The sequence below is a fragment of the Triticum aestivum genome, chromosome 5B (genome assembly GCF_018294505.1).
Source record: "Triticum aestivum cultivar Chinese Spring chromosome 5B, IWGSC CS RefSeq v2.1, whole genome shotgun sequence".
Lineage (NCBI taxonomy): Eukaryota > Viridiplantae > Streptophyta > Magnoliopsida > Poales > Poaceae > Triticum > Triticum aestivum.
Window position 1 is genome coordinate 280,688,654 of NC_057807.1, and position 23,242 is coordinate 280,711,895.

Consider the following 23,242-nt stretch of genomic DNA (forward strand, 5'->3'; position numbering starts at 1 on the left):
GCCGAGGCGGAAGCGGGGGCGGCCGACGCGAGGCGGAAGTGGGCGCCGCAGGCCGAGGCGGAAGCGGGGGCGGCCGACGCGAGGCGGAAGCGGGCGCCGCAGGCCGAGGCGGAAGCGGGGGCAGGCCGCAGCGCAGCAATCGGCAGCGGGGCCCGTAACCGCGCCATCCATGCATGGATGGATGCCTGTAAGCGCGTAATTAGCGTAGGGGACGTGGGCGTGCGGGGGTGGGCGCGCTGCCGGGGCGACCCGGCCGGAAAAAAAAAAGCGTATACATATACGTATACATTACTTGCGGGGGCGGCCTTTTTTCGATTTATGCCCATCATGCCCTCCGTTATGAAGGGGTATGGGACAATCTTAGCCGTCCTTGTGTTGAAGGGGGTCTACCGAAGCGGAAGTGAAGTATCGTGGGGAGTGTGCTACTACTTGGTTACTTGTTCACCTTTGGTGTGGAACAATAACGATAACAAACGGTCAAATTACACTCCGTGTCAGCTAGATGAACAGGGTCGTGTGCATCTCTTTCAGGAAAAATGAGAAAACATCAATAAAATTAGCCCTTACAAACAGTGGCGGGGCTAGGCAAGGTTGATTGAGGAGGAGGGGGGCCGAATGAGAAACTACAGTTTCTAGAGGGGCCAGAGCTCTAACTTTTTCAATCTAGAACTTCATATAAAAAATTTCTTCACTAAATTAGGCACGGCACCTGCAGACCGCCAATGCTTACAAACAACTCCCTCCGTCCCTAGTGTAAAAAAACGCTTTTATATTATGGGACAGAGAAAGTACTATCAAGACAGAGGAACAAAGTTCAAAAAGAAGAAGAGGAACAAGTATATATAAATAAATGATAATAATAAGCGAAGATGAATTGCGTTCTATTTTTTCCAAAGATGAATAGGTTTTTGAGATAATAATAAGCTAGCGCCACAACACCTGCATTGACTTTTGCACGATCCATGCCGTACGAGCGATCAAGTTGGCTTATCAACCCCTGCGATAATACTGCTACCCAATGCGCATATAAACAATATATGTACGTACTGGTATGTGCAGAGTACCGTACTTATGCAGGACGGTCGGTAGATCCCAGAGAGGACCAGACGATAATATATATCCTACTCCAAGATTCGGTTATTGTTAACCCTAAATCATCGATCGATGTGGTCAAATCAGAGCTCCGGGAGGAGAAGAAGTCTTCTCGTCCTTGCATCATTCTCCTCTTCTTTCTTGGGGAGGTCGCATTTGGCCTGGGTGGCCAGTAGCATGAGCTCTTCTAGAAAAATAAAGTAGAGGGAGAAAGTGACGAGCAAGCCCGGAATGCTGGCTAAGTGGGCTTGGTTCGGTTTGGGGGAGGCAATACCAGATATTTTTCTGGTGCTGGACTGCCTTTTGCTGATGCCAACCAACCAACTTGCCTGAATTAACTACCATTTCTTCTAAATGGCCCTTTTTGAAACTTAAACATCTCTCGTTCTTCGGAGAACTTTTTTTTATGTCTGACACCCGTGGTATACACGCTAAATTTGTTTTGCATTTTACGAATCAATCTGTGGTTAGATGGTTAGAAATGCAGTGGTATCCATTATCTACCAGAGTTTAAGTTTTAGAGTTGACATTGATGTTAACATTTTGCTGGATTTATTTCAGACCTTCTGGCGATGTGTGTTCAGTGGAAAAAGACATTCCGTTAATTTTCAAGATGATGTGTCGGCTTGGTCTTTCAAAAATGCTCTAATAGAATATGTGTGCGTGCGTCCATATAAGTGTATGAGCGTCTATGTCTACACTATGTTTTAAAAAAATGTTTCGCATTTTTGGTGGTGTGTCACACCGTAGGAATTGATATTTTTATGCCAAGCCACACCTAGAATTAACTGACTTGCGGTGGGTGACTTAGGGCCTCTCCAATGTCGGTCCTCAAACCATCCGCAACACCGCGTAGTTCGAACGAGTGTTGCCATTCAACATGGTCCTGCATCGGTCTGCAGTCTTGTCTGAACATGCTTTTTCCCGCACACCAGAGACAAAGTGGGAGGGATTTTGCGGGCATCCGGACCGCCGCTACGTCCGCGTCTGACAACCGCGGCCCATCAAAAATCCTCCTCCCATGCACTCGTGTGTGTTCCCGCCCGTAGCCAGCTGCTCGCATTCATGCCGCTATAGAACAGCCACTCCGGATTGCCGCCGGCCCAAAGCGGACGCGACATCTCACTTCCGGCATTTAAGCGACGCATTGTCCAGGAGAGTGTCCCCGTTACACGCCCGGCTGAACACGCCTCCTCACCACATTCAAACGAGTGCAGAATGCCTGTCTTTCTTTATTAAACCTGCGCATGAGCCGAGAAACCTACTCCAGCCACATGTCCATACGCTAGCCAGGCGACATTAAACACAACGCCGGTTGGCTTCGGGTGTCCGCCCGCTATTTAACGATGCGAGGCGCCGGGCAAAAAATCGCTCCACACCTCCACTCCCCATCCCCTCCTTGCACCATTTTCTCTACACTCTCCATGGCATCTGTCGAGCAGGAAGATGAGTTCTCCGGTATAAAAGCTGGCTGGGTGACCCGCCGAGCCTACCGGATACGAGTCAGGAAACTCTCTGCTCCACCTCCCTCGCCGCTCCAGACCGTTGTAGGCTAGCTCGTGGAGGCTGCCGCTCCAAGTCGTGGTTCAGCAACTCGCCGCTCCAAGCCAGCTCGTGGGAGAGCGCGGCAGCACGGGTACCGTGGCTGCCATGGACGAGGCCATGTCATACCTGTCGGCGTTCTGGGAATGGGGGTACCCAGACTTGCCTGCCTGCGGCCTGCGGCGTGGCTCAAGGGGTGGCCCAGTACGGCCCATCTTCATCAACACAAGCTCAAGGCCCTCGTGAGGGGCCAAGCCTCGCGGGGCGGACGACAGGGAGCTTCCTCAGGCACGGCCTCATCAGGCTGGCTCGCAAGGAGGCGGAGAGATCAAGGCGGGGTACCTCACGAGGTGCCCCATGACGCAAGCCATGACGACCAAGGCCAGGCGGGCGCCAGGCGGGCGCCGGCCTGCGCAGAGTCCTTGTTTCCTCTTTGGTGCAAAGGGAGCAAGCGCAGGCAAGAGTATCAAGCAAAGTCAGCCGTTTCGGTGCAACAAGATCAAGACCAGCAGAACGGCAGGAAGGAGGTCATCATGGAGCCCAAGCTGGCGTCACCGCCAGAGTCTTTGGCAGGCGAGGACCAACTTTAGTCAGGATAAGTGTACTAGATATTCCCCTTCAAAATGGCCAATTGTTGGCGCCCTTCCCGCTCAATATTTGGGAAGAGGCCCAGGGCCTCGCTCTATAAATAGGGCTAGCCACCAAAGTATAGAGGCACTGACAGATCGAGTAGTTGAACCCTAGCCAGAACCACCAACACAAGAACTCCCCTCGCGAGGCAGTTCTTCCTTGTATTGTTCATCATCAGCCCTTGAGGCAATCCACCACACCACAAACTAGAGTAGGGTATTACACCACAATGGTTGCCCGAACTTGTATAAACCTCGTGTCTCTTGTGTCGTTCTTCGTGTAGTTTAGATCCTTGCGAGGCGATGAGACATAGGTAGGTAGGAGGTGCGATCTCCGCGTGCACCCCAGAGTTCAAACCTAGAGGGTCTGCCGGAACCCGAAATCCAACATTTGGCGCGTCAGGTAGGGGTGCGCCGGAATCCGCCTTCTGCCGCTCTGTTTTTCGCCGTCCCTCACATCCATGTCAGACGCTCGTCGAGCCCGCGCCGAGCGCAGGGCCACCCTCGCCACTTGCGTCGCCCAGACAGCCCCCGTCGACGGGTGCAGCCGTCGTTCCCCGTCACCTGCCATCAACGCCGCCACTGGCCCAGCGGGGAACGAGCAGCAGGCGTCGTCTCTGCATCCTTCGGTGCGGCGAGAGGGCCGCACCGCCACCCCGTCGCTGACTCCAGCCGGTTCCTCATCCCACGCCCGTCGCGCTCCTATGGACGCGCACGCCGCGCTGCTCCTGGCGCGGGAACTCCTGCACTACTGTCCCGTCGACGACCTCTACGACGAGTGGCTCGCCCGCATCACCGAGCTCGTCAGCGCCGCGGGGGCTCCCCTGCTCCATCCCTCTCGCTGCACCGCAGCCCGTCCTGTGCGGGTGAGGAAGCTCCGGGGGCGCCCCAGCCGCCACTCCCTCAAGAAGGCGCCTTGGCCCCAAGGCGCGTGGCCCCTGGATGTAACCCGCTCCGTCCAGCACCAGCGCAGCAAGAGAAGAGCTGCCAAGAGATCCCTCGCCCCCAAGAAGCTGCCCGGATGCTCCCCGTGCCGGCACGTCACGATCGTGCTCCTGCTCCAGCGCGCCAAGACCCCGCGCTGCTCCTGGCGGCAGCGCACGGAGACTTCCAAGATCAAGTCCTCCGTCACCCGAGGCCTCCCTCCTCTGCCACCACAGCCAAGGAGGAACGAAGACCATCATCAGGACGAGGGGGCTGGGGGCTTCCAGGAGCCGCACGCAATCGCTTGCATCTTGGGCGGAGCTCAAGCCCCAGCATCTCAGCGCTCTTCAAGCAGTTCGCTCGCGAAGTGAATGCAGTCCTCCCCAAGCTCGAAGCCACGCGCCCCCTCAGGTGGTCAGCATGCGCCATCACTTTCAGCTCAGCGGATCAGCTCAAGTGCGCAGCCACAGCCGGAGTCCTCCCGATGCTTTGCTCCCCGATCATTAGCAATGTGCAAGTCACCAGGACTCTCATCGGTGGCGGGGCAGGGCTCAATGTCCTGTCCGTCGAGACATTCAACAATATCCAGGTGCCATACAACCAGCTTCAGCCAACCAAGCCCTTCTCGGGAGTCACTGATGGTTTCACAGTCCCGATAGGGCAGGTCCGCCTTCCTGTCACCTTTGGGAAGCGCGACAACTACCGCACAGAGCTCATTGACTTCGACGTCGCGCACATCCGCCTGCCGTACAATGCCATCCTCGGGTACCCGGCTCTGGCCAAGTTCATGGCCGTGACTCATCATGGTTGCAATGTCCTCAAGATGCCAGGAAGCGGTGGAGTCATCAGAGTGCCCTGTGAAGAGAGAGACACAGTGTGTTCCTTGAAGCGTGCCTTTCAAGCCGCATCAATTGAAGACCCAGATCACATGAGCGGAAGGCTTCCCGAGGGAGTCCCTAAGAAGAAGAAGGTGTCGCCTGGTCAGAATCCTCAGGAGGCAAGCCCCTCAGAATTCGCGCCCGTTCCAAGGGCACCTCCTTCTGTCGCATAGGAAGACGCGCCCGGCGCCCTCCTCGAGCAAAGCTCGGGGGCTCTCTCCTGGAGGGTCATCGACTTTGCTAAGATCATGAGGGAGCCGCTCGGGCACCACTTGGAGGCATGTTTCAAAGCACGTTTCCCTCAGGCAGGAGCAAGGCAAGGAGGACAAAACCCTCAGGAGTTCGTCAGCAAGATCATTCAGGAGTTGCTGGAGTCAAGAGTCATAAGTGGCAGCTGCCGCTTGCTCGCTGTAGCTCCCCATCCGGGCGAGGATGGTGGGCTACGCGTCTGCATCGACATACCAGGGCTCAACCGAGCCGCCTCTCAGGAGCGCCGCTGGCCCTCACGCGTGGGACGCTGCAAAGGTCCACCCCACAGCTATGTTTGGATGCCTTATGGCTTGCCGAACGCGGCTGCTGTGCGCCAGCGCCTCATGAGGAGCATCCTGGAGGCCCAGGCGGACAGGCGTTCCGTAGTCCTGGCAGAGATGGAGATGGCCCGCGAGGAGCCACCAGTGCCTCCGGAGCCTCCCAAGGCTCCTGGGCCTAGGGCCTCGTGAAGATTGGCTTCCGCAGCACACGACGTCGCTACTTTAGCATCCCTTCATCTTCAACATCATCAGGTGACATCTTTTGATTTTCATTTTTCAGCTGGGAGCGCCCTCAGGGCTGCATCATTCCCAGGCCGCGTGGGTCCGTCCCTGCGGCATGTATCCCTTTTGCTCATGTTTTTAGCTTGCTCTGTTGGGGGCGTCCCTCGGGCTGCATCATCCCCAAGCCACTCGGGCCTGACCCAGCGGTGATTGCCTTTTTATACACCTATCTAAATGAATTTGCTCCTTTATGCTTAACGTGCCCGACTTAATCGCCCGCTCGATTGACACCAACTTATGGAGCTGCTCCCTAACGGCATGACGCTTGCGCATGGGTCCGTCCCTGCAACGCCGATAAACCTGAGTGGCTGAGCTCTGGCCGCGGCAACCCCGTACGGCGCCACCTCACCAGGCCCTCAGTGCCCTCGTCACCCTTCCAGAGCAACTAGCAGCTGGCTGGCAATTGTAATGGCAACTTTCGTTTTCCTTGTGATGAGCTCACAGGATCTCTCTAAGGAACAGCGTCAGGCGAGGCCTTCGCAGCGTCTCTTTCCCTCTCGTCCGCGTGAACCGCTTGCACGTTAAAGGGGGGGCCTGAGCATCGCGACTCACGGGCTCTTATTAGCTCTACAACCATCACCTCCTGGCCTTGTCCACGGCATCGCAACCTGGCATACCAGCGACGGTTGAGCTCGCTCGAGGACCGGGACCCGAGGACGTAGAGCATGAAGGGGAGTAAAGGCAAGAGGGAGGAGGCTCGCGAGGATCTCGCCAGGCAACTCCTCGGTTGCCGACGCGCGGACCCGGCGCCGCGCCAAGGAGTAGCTTCAGACTCTCGAGATAAGTCATCCTACGGAGTGACTAACTATTGCAACGCCGACCTTGCACCTAATGCGGCTCCGTGTTGGCAATGTTGCGCTCCTTCTCACCGAACGATGGCTGCTTGAGCGCTAAAGGGGACCTCCTGAGCATCGCGACTCAGGGGCTCTTACTGGACCTCGGGCCGCTCACCTCCTGGCCTTGACCACAGCATCGCGACCTGGCATACCAGCGACGGCTGAAGCTTGCCTTGGGACCGGGACCTGTCAGCGCAGAGCATCAAGCCCTCGTGAGGTTCGAAAGGAGGAACTAAGCTAAGGCGGGACGAGCATCTCACACTGCTTCATGATGAGGATCATATTAACAAAAGGAACTACATGCACCTAACAAGCCCCCACAGGGTATGTTCTTGGCTCCTCGCAGGGACAAAAGACGTGTATCCTAAGGAGCCCTAACTACAGGGGCCATGACGGCAGACGCCATCATCAACAGTGGGCCGTGCAAGGCCAGCGCCAGCCCCATCCAGATCAGCCGCGTCGACCGTGGGCACGCTGACCCTGCTTCGGGCACGGCGCGAGCTCGGGGGCTCGTAGCTGTCGTCGCTTGTAGCCGGTGTCAGGAAGAGTCCAGAAGAGTCACCGGACCCTCCGGTACGTCCGCTGCCATCAGAGGAGCTGCTGGAAGGGCGGGCGGCAGGCTTGGTCCTTGCCGCTCCAAAGCTTCGGCTGCTGCCTCTGGGGCAGCACTCCAGCCGGCGTCCATCTTCGTCGAAGACTTTGAAGAGCATCAGGGAGGCGCCATCGTAATCCATGTGGATCACAATGGCCCCCTCCGGTCGGCAGACCCGGGCGATCTCGCTCCAACCCCGGGTCATGAAGACCTTGCCTGGGGCGACGACCTCGACATCCGCTTCGGTCGCAGGAGTCTGGCAGTCGGCGTGCTGCAGCCAGAGCCTGAAAGGCCCCCTTGGCGGAATCTCGAAGAAGAAGGAAGGAGGAAGGCGGATCCAGGACCGGGGAGGCATGGCGGCTGAAGCACAAACTCGCGGGAGGAAGCCTCGGTGTGAACCCCGGGAGGAATGACGCGCACCGCCGTGATCCGCCAACGGCGACGGCGCCTCTGGCGGTGCTGCTCGGCGCCTGCGCCTTCGGGACCCTCGATCCGGGCGTATAGGGGCAATGAGAATCCAGGAGGCGGCCGCTCGAACCATGGCCTCGACACCTCCCGCCGGCCACCCTCCTCCTCGCGGCGGGAGACGAGCCGTTTCTTCGGCGGAAGCGGGGAAGGACCCTTTCGGGGGGCTTTCCCCTTCTCCTCGGCAGAAAACCGCCGGATCGGTGCCATTGGCGTATGGTGGAGCAAGGGTAGAGAAGGAGACGGAGAGCAGAAGGAGACGATGGACTGGAGAGGCTCTCACCGTTCCGTACATATAGTCTGAGGAGGCCAACCGTCGGCCTCCACGATCACAGGTAATCATGACCCGCTTTGCATGCAGGGACTTGTCAATTCGTGCAGTTGCCGAGGCGTCGTGGGGGAGCGGGGACGCCCACATCCAATCAACCGCCACGCGGCGCCCAAGGCCGCAGGCTGTTGGGGCCCGCGGCGCTTCGCACTTGCCCCTTCGCTTCTTGGCTAAGCCAAGTCCAGGTGCGCCTTGGGCCCGGGGGCTACTGTCGGCGTTCTAGGAACGGGGGTACCCAGACTTGCCTGCCCGCGGCCTGCGGCATGGCTCAAGGGGTGGCCTAGTACGACCCATCTTCATCAACACAAGCTCAAGACCCTCGTGAGGGGCCAAGCCTCGCGGGACGAACGACAGGGAGCTTCCTCAGGCACGGCCTCATCAGGCTGGCTCGCGAGGAGGCGGAGAGATCAAGGCGGGGTACCTCACGAGGTGCCCCATGACGCAAGCCATGACGACCAAGGCCAGGCGGGCGCCAGGCGGGCGCCGGCCTGCGCAGAGTCCTTGTTTCCTCTTTGGTGCAAAGGGAGCAAGCGCAGGCAAGAGTATCAAGCAAAGACAGCCGTTTCGGTGCAACAAGACCAAGACTAGCAGAACGGCAGGAAGGAGGTCATCGTGGAGCCCAAGTCGGCATCACCGCCAGAGTCTTTGGCAGGCGAGGACCAACTTTAGTCAGGATAAGTGTACTAGATGTTCCCCTTCAAAATGGCCAATTGTTGGCGCTCTTCCCGCTCAATATTTGGGAAGAGGCCCAGGGCCTCGCTCTATAAATAGGGCTAGCCACCAAAGTATAGAGGCACCGACAGATCGAGTAGTTGAACCCTAGCCAGAACCACCAACACAAGAACTCCCCTCGCGAGGCAGTTCTTCCTTGTATTGTTCATCATCAGCCCCTGAGGCAATCCACCACACCACAAACTAGAGTAGGGTATTACACCACAATGGTGGCCCGAACTAGTATAAACCTTGTGTCTCTTGTGTTGTTCTTTGTGTAGTTTAGATCCTTGCGAGGCGACGAGACATAGGTAGGTAGGAGGTGCGATCTTCGCGTGCACCCCAGAGTTCGAACCTAGAGGGTCTGCCGGAACCCGAAATCCGATAGTACCGCTCCTTGTGTACCTGCTATCGTGCCCTACCGGTGGAGAAAGAAGCCAACTTCGCGGAGATCGACGAGGCGGTGGCTTAGCACGTCTGCGCTTGCCACCATCATCGAGGAAAAGTAGAACATGGGAGGTCGTCGCCACTTGGGTCTCACGAAGGCCATCGCCACGGCGTGCATTGTCGGTGTCTTGTCTGCTAGCAGGCCAGCGTCATTCCCCCGCCCAACAACCAACCCTCGTCTGTGCTCCACGAAAGCGGAGGGCACCCTTCGCCTCCGGCTTAAGCATATCGCACGATGATCGGCGCTGCCGGACATGGGAAAGCAGAGGCTACTCTTGCCCTTTCCGCTGAAGCATATACCTCGGGGCTCACGGCAATCCGATGAACGGGCTACCGGACATGGGAATGCCAAGGGAGATCCGTCACAGTCAGCATTTGGTTTGTATTAAGTTCGTCCGATTTGTTTAAACAGTGTTTGAAATGTATGCAAGTAGCATTGGATAGCTAGCTCCCACATCCGTGCCCACAGAATGTCCCATGTACGCGAAGGATGCAGGAGCAAATTTGCGGGTCAACGTTGGAGATGCCCTTAGGGCCACTGATATGTTGGGCCCACATGTCAGTGACACAAAGTTATCTTACATTAAAGTCAACCAATCCGAGCCCCTTCGTGTCAAATGTGTGCTTAAAAAGCTGAGCGAGATTGCCCGTGAAGGAGGCCACCACGTCATTAAAAAGCTGAGCGAGATTGCCTGATTTTTCGAGGGCACCTCTGAAGAAGGAAACGGTGGAGAGAAAAACCACAAGTCAACAAATCATCAGTTCAAAAAGAAAAGAACAATCAACGAATCATAATAGCCATAACAAATCATTATCTCCATAACATAAATGTTGTTATGTTGTGTCTGAAGAAATACATTACGACTCAGTCCGCTCAATCGCATTGATAAACGAATAGGAGGAGCATCACAACGACGACCATGACTCAACGCTGCACTTTGCCAGCACCATCAGTTTCTCAACGGGCAAGCCGCCCGTCCCAACTCCATCCATGGAGCACACCATCTTTCACCCTACGGAGCCATTACTCCAATGGCTGAACTACTGCCGTGCAATGCACGATCAATCCCTGACCGGAGACGCGCTGCTCCGGTATTCCGGAGCACATACACACTGCAGAGAGAGTTAGGTGAAACACAAGTCAGCATAGGCTGGTTGATATGTTATACATAATCGAGAATACACAACCGCCAACATAGCAACATTTCAGGTTAAATACATCAGGACCAAAGTTGCTCCTTGCGACGGCAAAGTACCAAATAGTTGCAGAATTAGCATGCTATGAAATGTGCTGGAATCTCGAGACGTGCAATCTTACCAGTTCCAATATGAACGAAATGAACTAGTGTAATCAAGATCATCAATTAGTCACCCTAGAATCTGGATGTCTCAGAGCAGAATGAGTCAACTACTGTAACAGAAGTAGGTCGTAACAAAACTACAAAAGAGTAAGCGATAACCCTCAGGAGCACAGACATTGAAGCAAGTTTTACAAGAGTAAGTTTTACAAGAGTCCCAATTCAGGAAATACCTTGCTGAGACCGAAAGAAGCTTCGGTCTTTTATTGCAGTTGCAGTCCCGCTGTCTTGTACCTCAGCACCAGGTTCCGCTTTTCCTACAGAATCACATGGACAAATGACAAGACGATCAATAACAGAGCGCACACATCCAGTGGCAACTACTCGAGTGCCAAATCCTCTCACTTCCCCTTCACCAAGGCTTAAACTTTTTTTTTCGAAACGGAGGCAAAAGATTTGCCTCATTCATTAAATAAGAGAGAAGTGTTTTAGAGTGTTACAAATGACCCATATGCCCGGCATGGCAACTACTCGCGCACAAGAATACACCCCAGTTTTTTAGCTCCCGCGAGAACCCAAAGCTTGACGTCGTTGATGATAGCACGGAGAAGGACCGGAGGCGGTGCGCTCTTGTGTCGGAAGACCCGAGCATTACGCTCGTTCCAGATCGTCCAAGAGACTAGCATTGTAAGTGAGGCCAAGGCTCGTCAGTTTGGGTTTTGCAAGCAGGTTCGCTTTTCCCACCATTCCAAAACGGATCCATCCAAATGCCAAGAGGAGGTGTCCATGTGCGCTAGACCAAATTCAAGGATGATCGAGTTCCATAGCCTTATGGTGTAGCGGCATTTGTAGAAGAGGTGTGCACCCGTCTCGCCAACACGTTTGCAAAGCGGGCAAAGTCCACAGTTTTGCCAACCGCGCCGCTCCAATCTGTCGGCTGTCCAAATCCGGTCTTGGATAGCCAACCAAGCAAAAAACTTGATCTTAGGAGGGGCCCAAGCCTTCCAGATCATAAAGTCCATGGGCGAAAGTGTCAGTCCAAGAAACTGAGCCTTGTAGGCGGTGGCCGCGGAGTAGGACCCGTCGTTGGCGTGCTTCCAAATAATGTCATCGTCAGTTTGTTGATCCAAGTGTAGGTCATGCACAAGCATCCATAACGTGAAGACTTGGAGGATGTGGGCACCGGAGACGATGGTGTTGCGACCGATCTTAAGAATCCAAGCATCTTCATGGAGGGCCTCACGCACCTTCCAGTTCTTGCGCGTGGAGGCCTCATAAATCAAAGGGGCAATGTCCTTCGGTTTCCGCCCAAGAAGCCATGGGGAATCCCAAAAAGGTGTTTTGGCACCGTTGCCCAAAATGGTCGTTGAGGCATAGAAGAAGTCCATGTCCTCCTCCGTGCAAGGGTTCCCAAGCCCCACCCAAAGCTTGTTTGGCTCCTTCCATTCATACCATGGCCACCTAAGACGTAAGGCCCGAGCAAACTTGTCAGTGTCTAGAACCCCAAGGCCTCCATACTCCTTGGGGCGGCAAACCACCTTCCAATTCACTTTACATTTGGCACCGGTCGTCTTATCCGATCCAGACCAAAGGAAAGCCCTCTCCAATTTGTTGATGTTGTGAAGAGAGCGTGGTGGCACGATGAGAGGTGTGATGGCATACACTGCTTGGGAGGCAATAACCGATCTGACAAGTGTCGTGCGCCCGATGGTGGTGATGTTTTGGCCGTCCCAGGTGGCAAGCTTGCCGGCCGCCTTGTCTTCAAGGTATTGGAAATCCACAGTCTTGAGCTGCCAGACCGAGAGTGGGAGTCCTAGGTATTTCATCGGGAAGGTGGCTCTAGACACGGGAACGGCACTGAGGACATGATCCAAGTCAACATTGGTACATCTGATTGGCACAACCAAACTCTTATGGAAGTTGGTGCATAGACCCGTGACATCACCGAAACCCTTCAAGATGGTGGCGAGGTTGTCGACGTCGCTTTTGATTGGGGCCATGAAAATAGCTGCGTCATCTGCATATAAGGAGGTTCTCATCATAGCGCCTCGTCCCCGAATCTTATGCAGGAGGCCCTTCCTAGTTGCCAACTCAAGAATTTGGTGAAGCGGGTCAATTGCGAGCGAGATCGAGGACGAATAGCAGCGGCGAGATCGGCTTAAACTTTTTGACGCAACAGAGGATTGGTCTTTCAGGGAGAAGGCATTCCAACAACATCCTATATGAAAGATCATGCACTTGTGTCAGTTTTTAAGACCTCAAACTACAAAAGGCCACCACCTTGGCGAGGCTAAATTCCCATTGTTCTGCTCAATGGAAAACTTCGCCTGCACCTCTAGTACTGACTCCCACCAGTAAGTAAGAACAGTAGCGCCTTTTCCAAACTGACGCCCTGTGCCCACGGTCCCATAATTGTCTCTTAACCTCCACCATTTTGTTCTCACCTCATGTTCTCATTCCTTTGGATACTTGGGCTTGAGGCCTGAACTAGCTCTGGACCCAGAAAAAAATTTGCTAGACCAAATGTTTAGGTGCGGATGCAGAGAGGCCAAGGATTTCTTACCTTCGGTTTTCTCAGAACATTGAACGTGCCTTTATACAGGCCAAGCCCTGGGGTAGGGCGAGCAGGGCGGACGCCCTGGGCCCCAGATATACCGTATGTAGTCTGTACTAACTGGGCCTGGCCAGCACACAACGCAGCTAAGTAGCAGCACAGGCGCCAGGCCAGAGGCAGGCCAGGTGGCGTGACACCATGGACAGATAACCACGCCTACGCGGTGTGAGTATGCCCCTTGCGACGCTTCGCTTCGTCGCTCAATCTTGGACTAAAGCCCGGTGTAGTAGATAGCAGGTTCCCGTGTTGACTCGAGCAATCAATTAGTACAACACATGGTTCAGCTATTTAATTTTCTAACGGTTTATAATTGGCTTTCTGTGTGTATGAGCACCACATGGCACGTGAAGGCAAAACCATGATAATACACATCCTCTCTTTGGGGGTGAGTTTGCCAGCTAAATACGCAAACTGCGCATGGCACACTGATAGTATTTTAGCTTTCTTCATTCATTTTACTTTTCAGTTTCGTGTAAAGGCTTTTTCAGATTTGTATTCTCATTATTATTTTCTACCACAAGTAAAAATATCTTTTCTGAAAGCCTTATCTGATTTGCATTTTCATAGAAAATTTAACTTTTTTCTCGGTATATTTAGTGAGATTCGCCCTCTTCTTTCTGAAGATATAAAACAATTATACCGTGATGGGTGATCAATACATTTAAAATGTGGCAGCGACCTTCTCTTCCTCCTTTAGGCCAACTAAATCTCAAATATACATACGGCTCACCGACATGGGGTGTTCAGATTTTTTTTTCCACAAGAAAAACTGATTTGTTCTTCTTTTGCATATCAAGGGCCCCAGTTTCTAGTTTTGCCCTGGGCTCTCCAAATCTCAGGACTGGCCCTGCCTTTATAAACCCTTTCTCCAACTCAGTATGTTCCGCCTTTTCTTGACTTGAACAAGAGCAGCTCTAGGCCCAAATTCCAATTGGCACTGCAAGCCATTTTACTGGGACTTTATAGTTGATATTTTAGCTCATGGAATCAAGCATCTTGGTGGAGGCAGGTTAGTTGCATAGAGAAGATTGAAATAGGAGATAGACTGAGGGAGTGATGGCGAGACTTTTTTGGATTTGGGACTGAACATGTAGCTATTTGGTTAGCTTATCTATATACTTCCATGAGTGCAGCTGTGGCATACGATTACATGAAAAATACTCTTGAAAGCTATTTCATGAGTGCTGACAACCAATTGAGCATAAACAATGCACTCTTGAAAGGAAAGGAAACTTCATATCCCATGCATAATCTACACGAGTGAACCTGTTGTGACGAATGAGAATCAAATATTGACCAGAATGACTAGTTCTCTACACTACACACTACTCTGCGTAGACATGAATAACTACCACCCTTGCATAAGGAAATGTTTCTTGCCAAACTATGCAACTATTTTTGCATGAATAATAGTCACCGTTGCTCCCAGCTGATCATTTTCGATTAAAACTTTGCAAGATGTAGCTCCAAACCAACATACTGAATTACTGACTAAATTGCAAGAACCCCTCAAAGCACACAATTCAACCACTAGATGGTTTGCGCAATAGCTCCTAAATGCATTCTGCATGTAATCACTCTAAGAACAGCATGATAGGCAGGATGAGAAGACAACCTGGTCGAGCACGCGGTGATTGCTCTTCTCCACCTCCCTTGCGAGCTTCTCCATCCTATGGAGCATCCCGGCATACATGCTATCCATCTCCGCCGCCTGCCCAGCTGCAGCGCAGACGAGCCCTTGCAGCCTCCCCAGCCCAAACCCGTCCACCATCGCATCGACGGCCTTCTGCTCCCCAATGCTGTAAGCATCCTCTGCTTGGGGCGCCGCCGGCGGCGGCTGAGTCGTCAGCAACGGGAAGGGCGACTCCGGGGCGAAGGAGTGGTACTGGTCCCGGAAGCCGGGGCCGACGTTGACGACGGTGAGCGAGGTCGGGACGAGGCGGGATCCGACGAGGAGGAAAGCGCGGTAGTCGAAGGAGTGGGTGGAGAGGTCGTCGGAAGCGGAGGGGGAGACAAGGATGAAGAGGAGCGGGTGGGTGAGGGGCGATAGGGTTTTGGACAGGGAGCACGCGAGGGCGTGCTCGCGCATGGAGGCGCGGAGAGGGGTGCGCCGGCGGGACGAGAAGAAGCCGAGGGGGCAAGGGGAGGAGGGTGGCGGCGGGTTGGGGCGGCCGAGGGGATCTGAGAGGGAGCAGGGGTGGGAGAGGGAGGAGTGGCCGGAGATTGAGATGAAAAGGCACGGGGCGGCGGGGGCTTGGTCGTCGTAGTCGGAGAGGGTGGGAGCCGGCGGAGGGGGGCGGTGGGCGCGGCCGAAGAGGAGGCCGTCGCAGTCACCCGCGGCGGCCCCGCAGCGGTGGAGGAGCGCCGCGAGGGCGGCGCCGGAGATGGAGAGCTTGACCTCCTCGCCGACGGCCATCGGTGGGTGTGATGGGATCGATGGGGACGTGTAAAGGTCAGTAGTCTGCACGTCCTCTTTACTATCTCAACGACCGCTTTCTGCACATCATATTGCCCTGCTTCTACAGTTCTAGTACAATTTTACGTTTTTTTATATAAAAAAAGTACATAAAATATGGCAAATAAAAGATCTTTTGAAACCATCTTCAAGAATGTTTTGAAAAATCAAGGATCATGGCAGGGCTTCAAGCCGGGCCTGAATCTAAACCCTGATGTTCTCTTGCTGTGTCTGGTGCCCTGAAGTTGCTTCAGTAAACAACAGGAAGGCAAACAACAGCGAAAAACGACCATAAGCATACGGCAACAAATCAAATGTTCGTCCATATAGTTCGTGTCCCTTTTCGCATTTCAGTTCAGTTTCGAATCAGATGTTCGCTGCATTGTGAATTAAGATCCAAAAAAACAAGAAACGAGAAACTGGACAGTGGTTTTCTCGGTTCAAGAGACAAGGGCTTCTGAATTCAGACAAAGACAAAGAGAGGACCCTCCAGGGTCTTAACAGTTTGCTTTGCAGTTCACTCATCAGCAGCAGCAGCTTAGATAGATACTTAGATACTAGTAGGTATAGGTTCGAAGTGTCCGTAGATCAGAGAAAGCCGGTCGGTCAGAGAACAATGGCAGAGCAGTAGCATCTGCTGCCGATTGACTTCATCCCTGTATTCACCCAACCACAGCCTTCCTTGTAGCGCTCCACCTGACAATCCATCCAACACAAGGCGTTTCAACAGTTGATCAGCACAATTTTTCTGAGAAACTACACATCAAACAGCGAGAAAATCAAGTGATAAAACGGCTGAAACTGAAGGGTAATCTAGGCAGTAGTATAGTTTGGATGTTAGCAGCCGTATGGTGCTCGGCGGAAAATTGCATCTGGGTGTAGCTACCTACCACATCCAAGATTGTATCTGCTTCACCTTTGACCCCACCCAGAGTGAATATCGAACCACCGAGCACAGCTGAAGAGTGGTACCCTCTGGTGTAGTTCATTGGTTCCACCATCACCCATGACGGCATTCTTGGCTCGTACAACTCAACGGTGGATGCCATTGCTCCAGCATCAGCATCATAACCACCCATTACATATCTGAAAGAAAAACACGGCATTGCTAAGCACCATGACGGGCATCTATGCTGTTTTCAGTTGTAGCAAGAGTCAGTAAAACAAAATTTTGGATCACATGGGCCGACATCATACAAAATTTACGCTGATCCCCCGTCCCCGTGATTTACCACAAAGAGCTATACCAGAGACTTAATTAGATGCCCACGTTCTACAATTTCTAGTGGACCGTCCTGATCTGTAAAAAGAGATGCACGTACTTACATCTTCTCATCAAGCACTGCCACTGTATGACAACCTCTTACTGTACTCATTGCTGGGAGCATTTTCCAGTTAGGCTCCCTAGGATCAAGCCTCTCAGCAGAGCTGGTAACAAACATCGTACTATTAGCAAAATGGAAATTATGCATTCTCACTTTGAAGAAATAACAAGTTCATTGTCATGCAAGCCATAAAGAAAATAGGCTAATGAATACCGTACTCAGTTGATTACAGATTTACATACTGCTTCGATATAAGGAGAGTGTTTCTCTGTTGCTCGAAAAGGGGGTCGACAGAGTAATATGCACTAAGCCATGAGTTATGAAATGTGCTCTAGGACTTTTGCAGGTTGCATTGCTGCACTAAACTACTTACTTTTGCTGGGTTGATAGTACCTAAATCAGTTTGTAACTGAAACTTGCCAAAATAAGTACAAGTGGTGAAAGGATATCACCTCAGATACTGAACGCCATTGAAACCGCCAACTGCATAAATCACACCATTAAGTTCTGCACCAGCTAGAGAAAAGCGCTGAAAACCAAGCACCACAGATTATTCAGACAAAAGCAATCATCACATCATAGAGGTTTATAGGCTGGAATATATAATTATATGGACATGAGTAAGAAACCATAAATAGCAAATAGAGAAACAAGAACAATTATACAGAGTACTACAGAAGTACGCACTTTTGCATCAGGACAATCATTATCTTTCCATAAAATGGTCCTCCTTGATGCCAGCTTTAGATGCATTTTACAAAGTAAAAGATACTAACGAGTTTTGCTAGTCAACAAAAAGTAAATTTTACAAATTTAATGCAAATAAGCAGTGGAGACCAACACCCAGCCTAGAAGTTATTTATGTTCATAATCCAGGAACACATTTTTGTTCATTTGTTCACATGAATAAGAGACTGTCTCCCTGCTTAAGCAGGGCAAACTTCTAAATTCCATACATCTGTAGTGAATTTGCGGAGCCCCTGTTTTTTTTCCTTACAGAAGACTTAACCCTGACCCCATCCAGTTAAAGCCAAAACCAGCATGGTATTTCTGGTGATCCTCGTGGGAGAAGGAACCATCGAGTATGTCAAAGACATTGTTGTGGATATTAGGCAGTGGTGTGGAGGTTATGGTGGAGAAATCTACAACATTGGGATAAGATGCTACAATGTTAGGCCAACTTATGGTAATTCAAGCAAGAGCAACCCGCTGAAAACCAACTTATGCTAATCCTCCTTTTTAACATGCGCACTGAAACAAGGTGTGGTTTCCCCAGCAGATGCTGACTAAAAGTAGGAAAAATACCCAGCAACAACAGAGGAGACCATCACATATAGATCGAAGAGTTACTTTTTCCATATTCTATGGACCATTCTCCGACATGGAGGTTCTTATCTGTAACTGCTTAGGATTTCGTAGTTCTCATGCTTGCATCGAGAATGAAGAGATAAAAGTTGGTGCTATCTCGTCTTTGTATTGAAAATGGAGCAACTAATTTATCAGTAGGCTACTTACTCGTTCATAACTAGTTTTTCTGTAAACCCCACAGTTTTTTCTCTTTACGGTGTAGTACTCTCGTTCATAACTAGTAATTTTCCTGATCTGCAGCGTATACAACAATTACTAGACTCGATTAAATCATCCTGCAATGAAGGTAAGTTGAATCAAGGATGACATGTTGAAAACGTATGTACCTTTTCTAGCATAGGGTAACTCTTTGTCCACTTTCCCTGAGCAGGATCAAACACCTCCATGTCAGAGAAACAGCCAATGCCATCTCCACCGCCAAATGCATAAATTTTGCCATGCAAACCAACTCCAGCGAGGCTCCCCTTTCCATGAGTCAGTGCTGGGCATGGGGTCCAATCATCACGTCTTCGGTCATAACAGTCAACTTCAGGAGAAAGGATAGATGCATATATTAGGACCTAAAAATTTGCAATCAGGGAGGCCATCAAAGACTGAACACAGAAACCAATGAGTACCTGTATCAAACCAGCAAGCACCATCACCACCACCAAGAACAAATATTTTGCCATCTAACGCGACAGCAGAGGTATAGGACTTCCCAGCAGTCATTGGTTTCAGAGGTGTTAGTATGTCCAAGGAGGGTGAGAAGGAGTCTAATGATGACAAAAATGAGATGCCATCGGAACCACCAATGAGATAAATGACATCTTCTGAACCCAAACATTCTTCAACAAACTGATTTAGTGAATCATCTAGAGATAAAGGATCTATTTTGGAATTCAAATTCTTCACTGTGTTCTTTAGCTCAACAACTCTTTTCAGCAACCTGTCATTCACTCCTTGTAGGCATTTGACTTCTTTGTTGGAAATAATCTGCATTTGAACATATCAAAATATTAGGAACAGAACACTAAAGAAGCTGAATTTGCAGTTCCCAACATTTACATACAAAATGTATAATCCTATACACTAGAGAATACATAAAAGTAAACTTAGTTTGAAAATACAACCATCCTGTAGGTCACCATGAATTGACGCTATGATCAACTTACTGATTCATAAACTTTAAGATCCAAAAAAAAACAGTATGACAAATATAAGGCATTTGAAGATATTACAGCATTTCGAGATACCTGCTTCTTCTCCATAGTCTCTATACGTTCGGACAGTCCTTTGACCATATCTATCAACTGAAAAACAAAATAACCGTGAGAAAGTTGGAATACATAGATATGAAGCTGTTTGAAGGAGTATTCGTATTAGTTAGACAAGATATAAGGACGGTAGTAACCCTGTAGCTCTGTTATAACTAACCTTAGCTTCTGAATAGGATTCATAGTCCAATCCTTGAAGTAGCAAACTGGAATGCTCCCAGGCAAGCTGATCGACTTCGGTATCTAAGTTCTCCGGCAAACCACAGTGCCCCTCAAGAAATATACCTTTAACTTCTTGCATGTCCTTACATCCATATGCATCAATGCCTTCAGTTCCAGCTCCATTGGCATAAAATTCAGAACTAAGTTGCTGGACTGATAGAGCCTTAAGCTTCTCTAATACCAATGTGAAGCTAAGCTCATTTTCCTGCTGGGCAGATTGTTGCTGCTGTTGCACTTCAACTCCCTTACTGAACAGTGCATGATCCTCCCACTCTGGTGGTGTCTCTTTGCAATCGAGATCATCGAAACCATTGGAAGATTCTTTGCTTGAGCTGGCATGCCCATTGTCCACATCTGCCATTCCAACTCCCTCAACCTCAAACTTGTTCTGCTTTACCATGTCTGCATATGACACTAAACCCTTTTCTGGTAAAACCTTTTCTGGTTTGAGCTCGTTGTTTCGCTCATTGTTCCACTCATTGTTCCACCCATCATCCACATCTCTTAGTCCAACTCCCTCAACCTCAAACTTGCTTTGTTTTACCGCATCTGCATATGACACTAAAACCTTTTCTGCTTTGAGCTCATTGTTACCCTCAAATTTTTGTACCCACACAGGAGGTGGTGTTGGTTCGCTCACATGCTGAGCTCCTGGTTGTGAAACAGGAGGCGTCCAGAACTTGATGGGGGAAGGCGAAGGAGTAAACATAGCCATCAAAGCACGTGTTTGTGCATGATCCAATTCAAATCTGAAGAAGTGAGGCTTCTGGCCATAGACAGTGGGCGTCTTCTGGTAATAATTGCCTATAATAGCATTCCTGAATTTACTCTCTTCTAGTGGAACACACCACATTCTTATCCGCATTGCAACCTAGATAATTGGAAGAGTACAATGTTCCCTTTGAGTCATTTTATCGAGGTTGAGCAAGGTGGCATATACAAGAGTAAAGGATGATACCTGAGCAGGATAGCTTGTCTTTTCGTAGCCATTATTTGTCCATGCATTTGATTCGGGACAGAATTTGCCATTGCTTGCAGCTTCATAAACACCATGCAATCTGCGATCATCATAATTGAACAGGAATAGAGGTAGCCCTTCCTTGATGTTGTGTACATATGAGAGATGTGCTTTAGGCAAGCCTGGCATGCAAGTTATATAAGTTAGTGCATGATTCAACAGACTGATTTCAAAAATCTGAATTCTATTCTTTAAAAAGCATGAAAGAAGAATTTTTAGCACAAGATATCGTAGATGCATCAAATGGAGAAGGCACACGCTCTAAAAAAACGGACATGTCACTTCTTTGTAAGAAAGAAAAAGAAAGGGCTTATAACAACAAGACTATGATTAAGAAATATAGCATACCAAAAAGTTGGCGTGAGTGGCACTCAGCAATAGTATTGTTTGTGCAGCCGAAAATTACAGCTCCAAGATCCTGCAGTGGAAGATTTCTTGCAGGAACAAAGAGGTTTGTTGGCCTGCCACTCACAACCTGGCTCCATGAAGATTTCTTCTTGACCATTGCATTAAGCTGAGAAGAAGCAGAAATGATTAAACAAAGTGCAGCACGAATTGAAGTTGTTTAGTCATAAACATTTTGTAAAGATGAAAGCACGATGCACAAATCAAGTAACACCGTCGCATCATTTAACTATACTTAATTAGCTGTATGAAGGTTCAGTGAACATTGTCTAGGCATTGATATGAAGCAAGTTGTTTAGGCATGACTATTAGTGAATCCCCTGTCTGCATGCAAAAATTTCATCCGGAACATCATATAAAGAGCCTATATGGCACCATTTTTAGTAAGAAAGGAAGCATTGGCACATGAGAAGCTATACAAGTACTACATTGTACGTTGAGGACACACAATGATTCGAGGATAATGCATGCACTTTCAATAACACCTTCCCCTTTGAAGCCCCAAACTTACAAAAAGGATATAGAGAGCAATAAAGGGGAGTGAACAACCAAACATGTAGTGTAGCGACCAAAAATCTGCGCAACTCAACGTCTCAGTACACTAGACATAATTAGTGCAAGCCCCAGCCCTACTACTCCTATATCACCTCATACTAAAACTCACTTGCACCTGAGACCGCATGGCACAGTTAATGATGGGAACCAAACAAGCTACGAGTACTAGTCCTAGCAGCAGAAGAAGGCAGCAACAGGGCAAGCACAGTGATAACACAAGGGAGGGCCTTTTGCGGTTGGCACCCTGCGGTACTTGCTAATCGGACATAACCCCGCATTCACAACAGGAAAAAAGCGAAAATCGAGGGCATCAGTCGCGTGATGCAAATGCCAGCACGCGCCCTAATTCCCCCGCTTGGATCCTACATTGCGCAATCCCGTTGATTTGCATGGAAAATCCGAAGAGACGCCCCACCGCCACGAAGCAGAGGCAGTAGCAAGAGCAGGCAAGGCAGGCTGGGAAGCAGTTCGGGGAGGGTGGGTGGAGAAGAAGCACGATCGGGCGAGGTTGGGTGGAGACAGGCGTCCCGTTGGCACGGTGCGACGTTGCTTCGAGGCGAGAGCGAGCGCTAGGTCGTTAAATTGCAGCGTGGGGACGGAGTAAAGGGAGGAAGGAGGCGGCGGTGATTTTACCGAGGAATCGCCGGGAAGCGGTGGAGGGAGCTCCCGTCCGGCAGTGATCGGCGGCGACGAGGGGTGGTTGCTTGGGGTTTCTTGGGGAGGAGGGAGGGGATTGTGTGAGCGGAGGGCAAGGGGAGGGAAGGGGGAGGAGGGTTTATTGAGGGGACGGGAGGCGAAATGAAGAGGGTGTGCTGTGCAAATGGTGGTGGGTAGGAAGGCAAAGGAAAAGCGGATTCCTTTTTACTCCCCTCCTCTCCTCCCTTCGTCCTCCCCGGGTCTCTCTCTTTCTCTCTCTCGTCTCTTCTTTTTTCCTCTCGACGAGTAGTCTGATTTATTTACGCGGCCAAGGAAATGCCGAAAGGAAGAAAGAGGCAAGGCTGTGGGCAGGCAGGAGCTCCACACGCAAACTCGGCAGCTCCCGTTCCGGGCAAAAGGCACGTCCAACGGACGGAAACACAGGGAGATGGTCAAGGGTGTCCATGGACCAGGTCCGTGTACGCCGCAGACTGACGAACGCACACTCTGACACGCATACGCATAGCCGCAGAGTGCGAGGAGGAGGAGGAGATGCCCTCACCGTCAGTCCTCCGTATAGGAGCCAAAGCATCTAGCCATCTATCTCTCCGGAAGCTGCAGCCGCGCACGCATTTCTCGTCTCTACTTTCACGCGTTTCCCTCGGCACGGGCAGGCATGGTGATCCTACACTAGCACGCACGACGGGCCTGATGCATGCACGTTTTCTTCATTCTCGTGTCGATCGGGGGATGCCACAAGGAGGTTTTCTTTCGGCTCCAATATCTTCAACTTTGATGAGGAGACTCGTCGTACAAGTGCCCGGCTCGGCTACT

General features: G+C 51.0%; 2 protein-coding genes across 3 annotated transcripts; both read right to left on the reverse strand.

Annotated features, from left to right (window-relative positions):
• Nucleotides 1-10,048: 10,048 nt before the first annotated feature.
• Nucleotides 10,049-15,689, reverse strand: LOC123111390 (uncharacterized). Its single transcript, XM_044532180.1, has 3 exons — nucleotides 14,784-15,689; nucleotides 10,788-10,871; nucleotides 10,049-10,369 (listed from the first exon to the last, which is right to left on the reverse strand). Exons 1-2 carry the CDS (start codon nucleotides 15,582-15,584, stop codon nucleotides 10,818-10,820), a joined length of 855 nt encoding a protein of 284 aa, XP_044388115.1. The 5' UTR covers nucleotides 15,585-15,689; the 3' UTR covers nucleotides 10,049-10,369; nucleotides 10,788-10,817.
• Nucleotides 15,690-15,938: 249 nt separating this feature from the next.
• Nucleotides 15,939-22,671, reverse strand: LOC123111389 (uncharacterized). Of its 2 annotated transcripts, XM_044532178.1 has the most exons (12): nucleotides 22,406-22,671; nucleotides 21,161-21,326; nucleotides 20,753-20,934; nucleotides 19,733-20,665; nucleotides 19,552-19,608; nucleotides 18,934-19,291; nucleotides 18,643-18,842; nucleotides 18,464-18,550; nucleotides 17,401-17,477; nucleotides 16,950-17,051; nucleotides 16,514-16,709; nucleotides 15,939-16,319 (listed from the first exon to the last, which is right to left on the reverse strand). In XM_044532178.1, the coding sequence occupies exons 2-12, from the start codon at nucleotides 21,315-21,317 to the stop codon at nucleotides 16,230-16,232; spliced, it is 2,439 nt and encodes an 812-aa protein (XP_044388113.1). In that variant the 5' UTR covers nucleotides 21,318-21,326; nucleotides 22,406-22,671; the 3' UTR covers nucleotides 15,939-16,229. The 2 variants fall into 2 exon arrangements, with proteins under 2 accessions (XP_044388113.1, XP_044388114.1); XM_044532179.1 differs by lacking the exon at nucleotides 18,464-18,550 and having other exon boundaries at nucleotides 22,406-22,664.
• Between the last annotated feature and the right edge of the window lie 571 nt (nucleotides 22,672-23,242).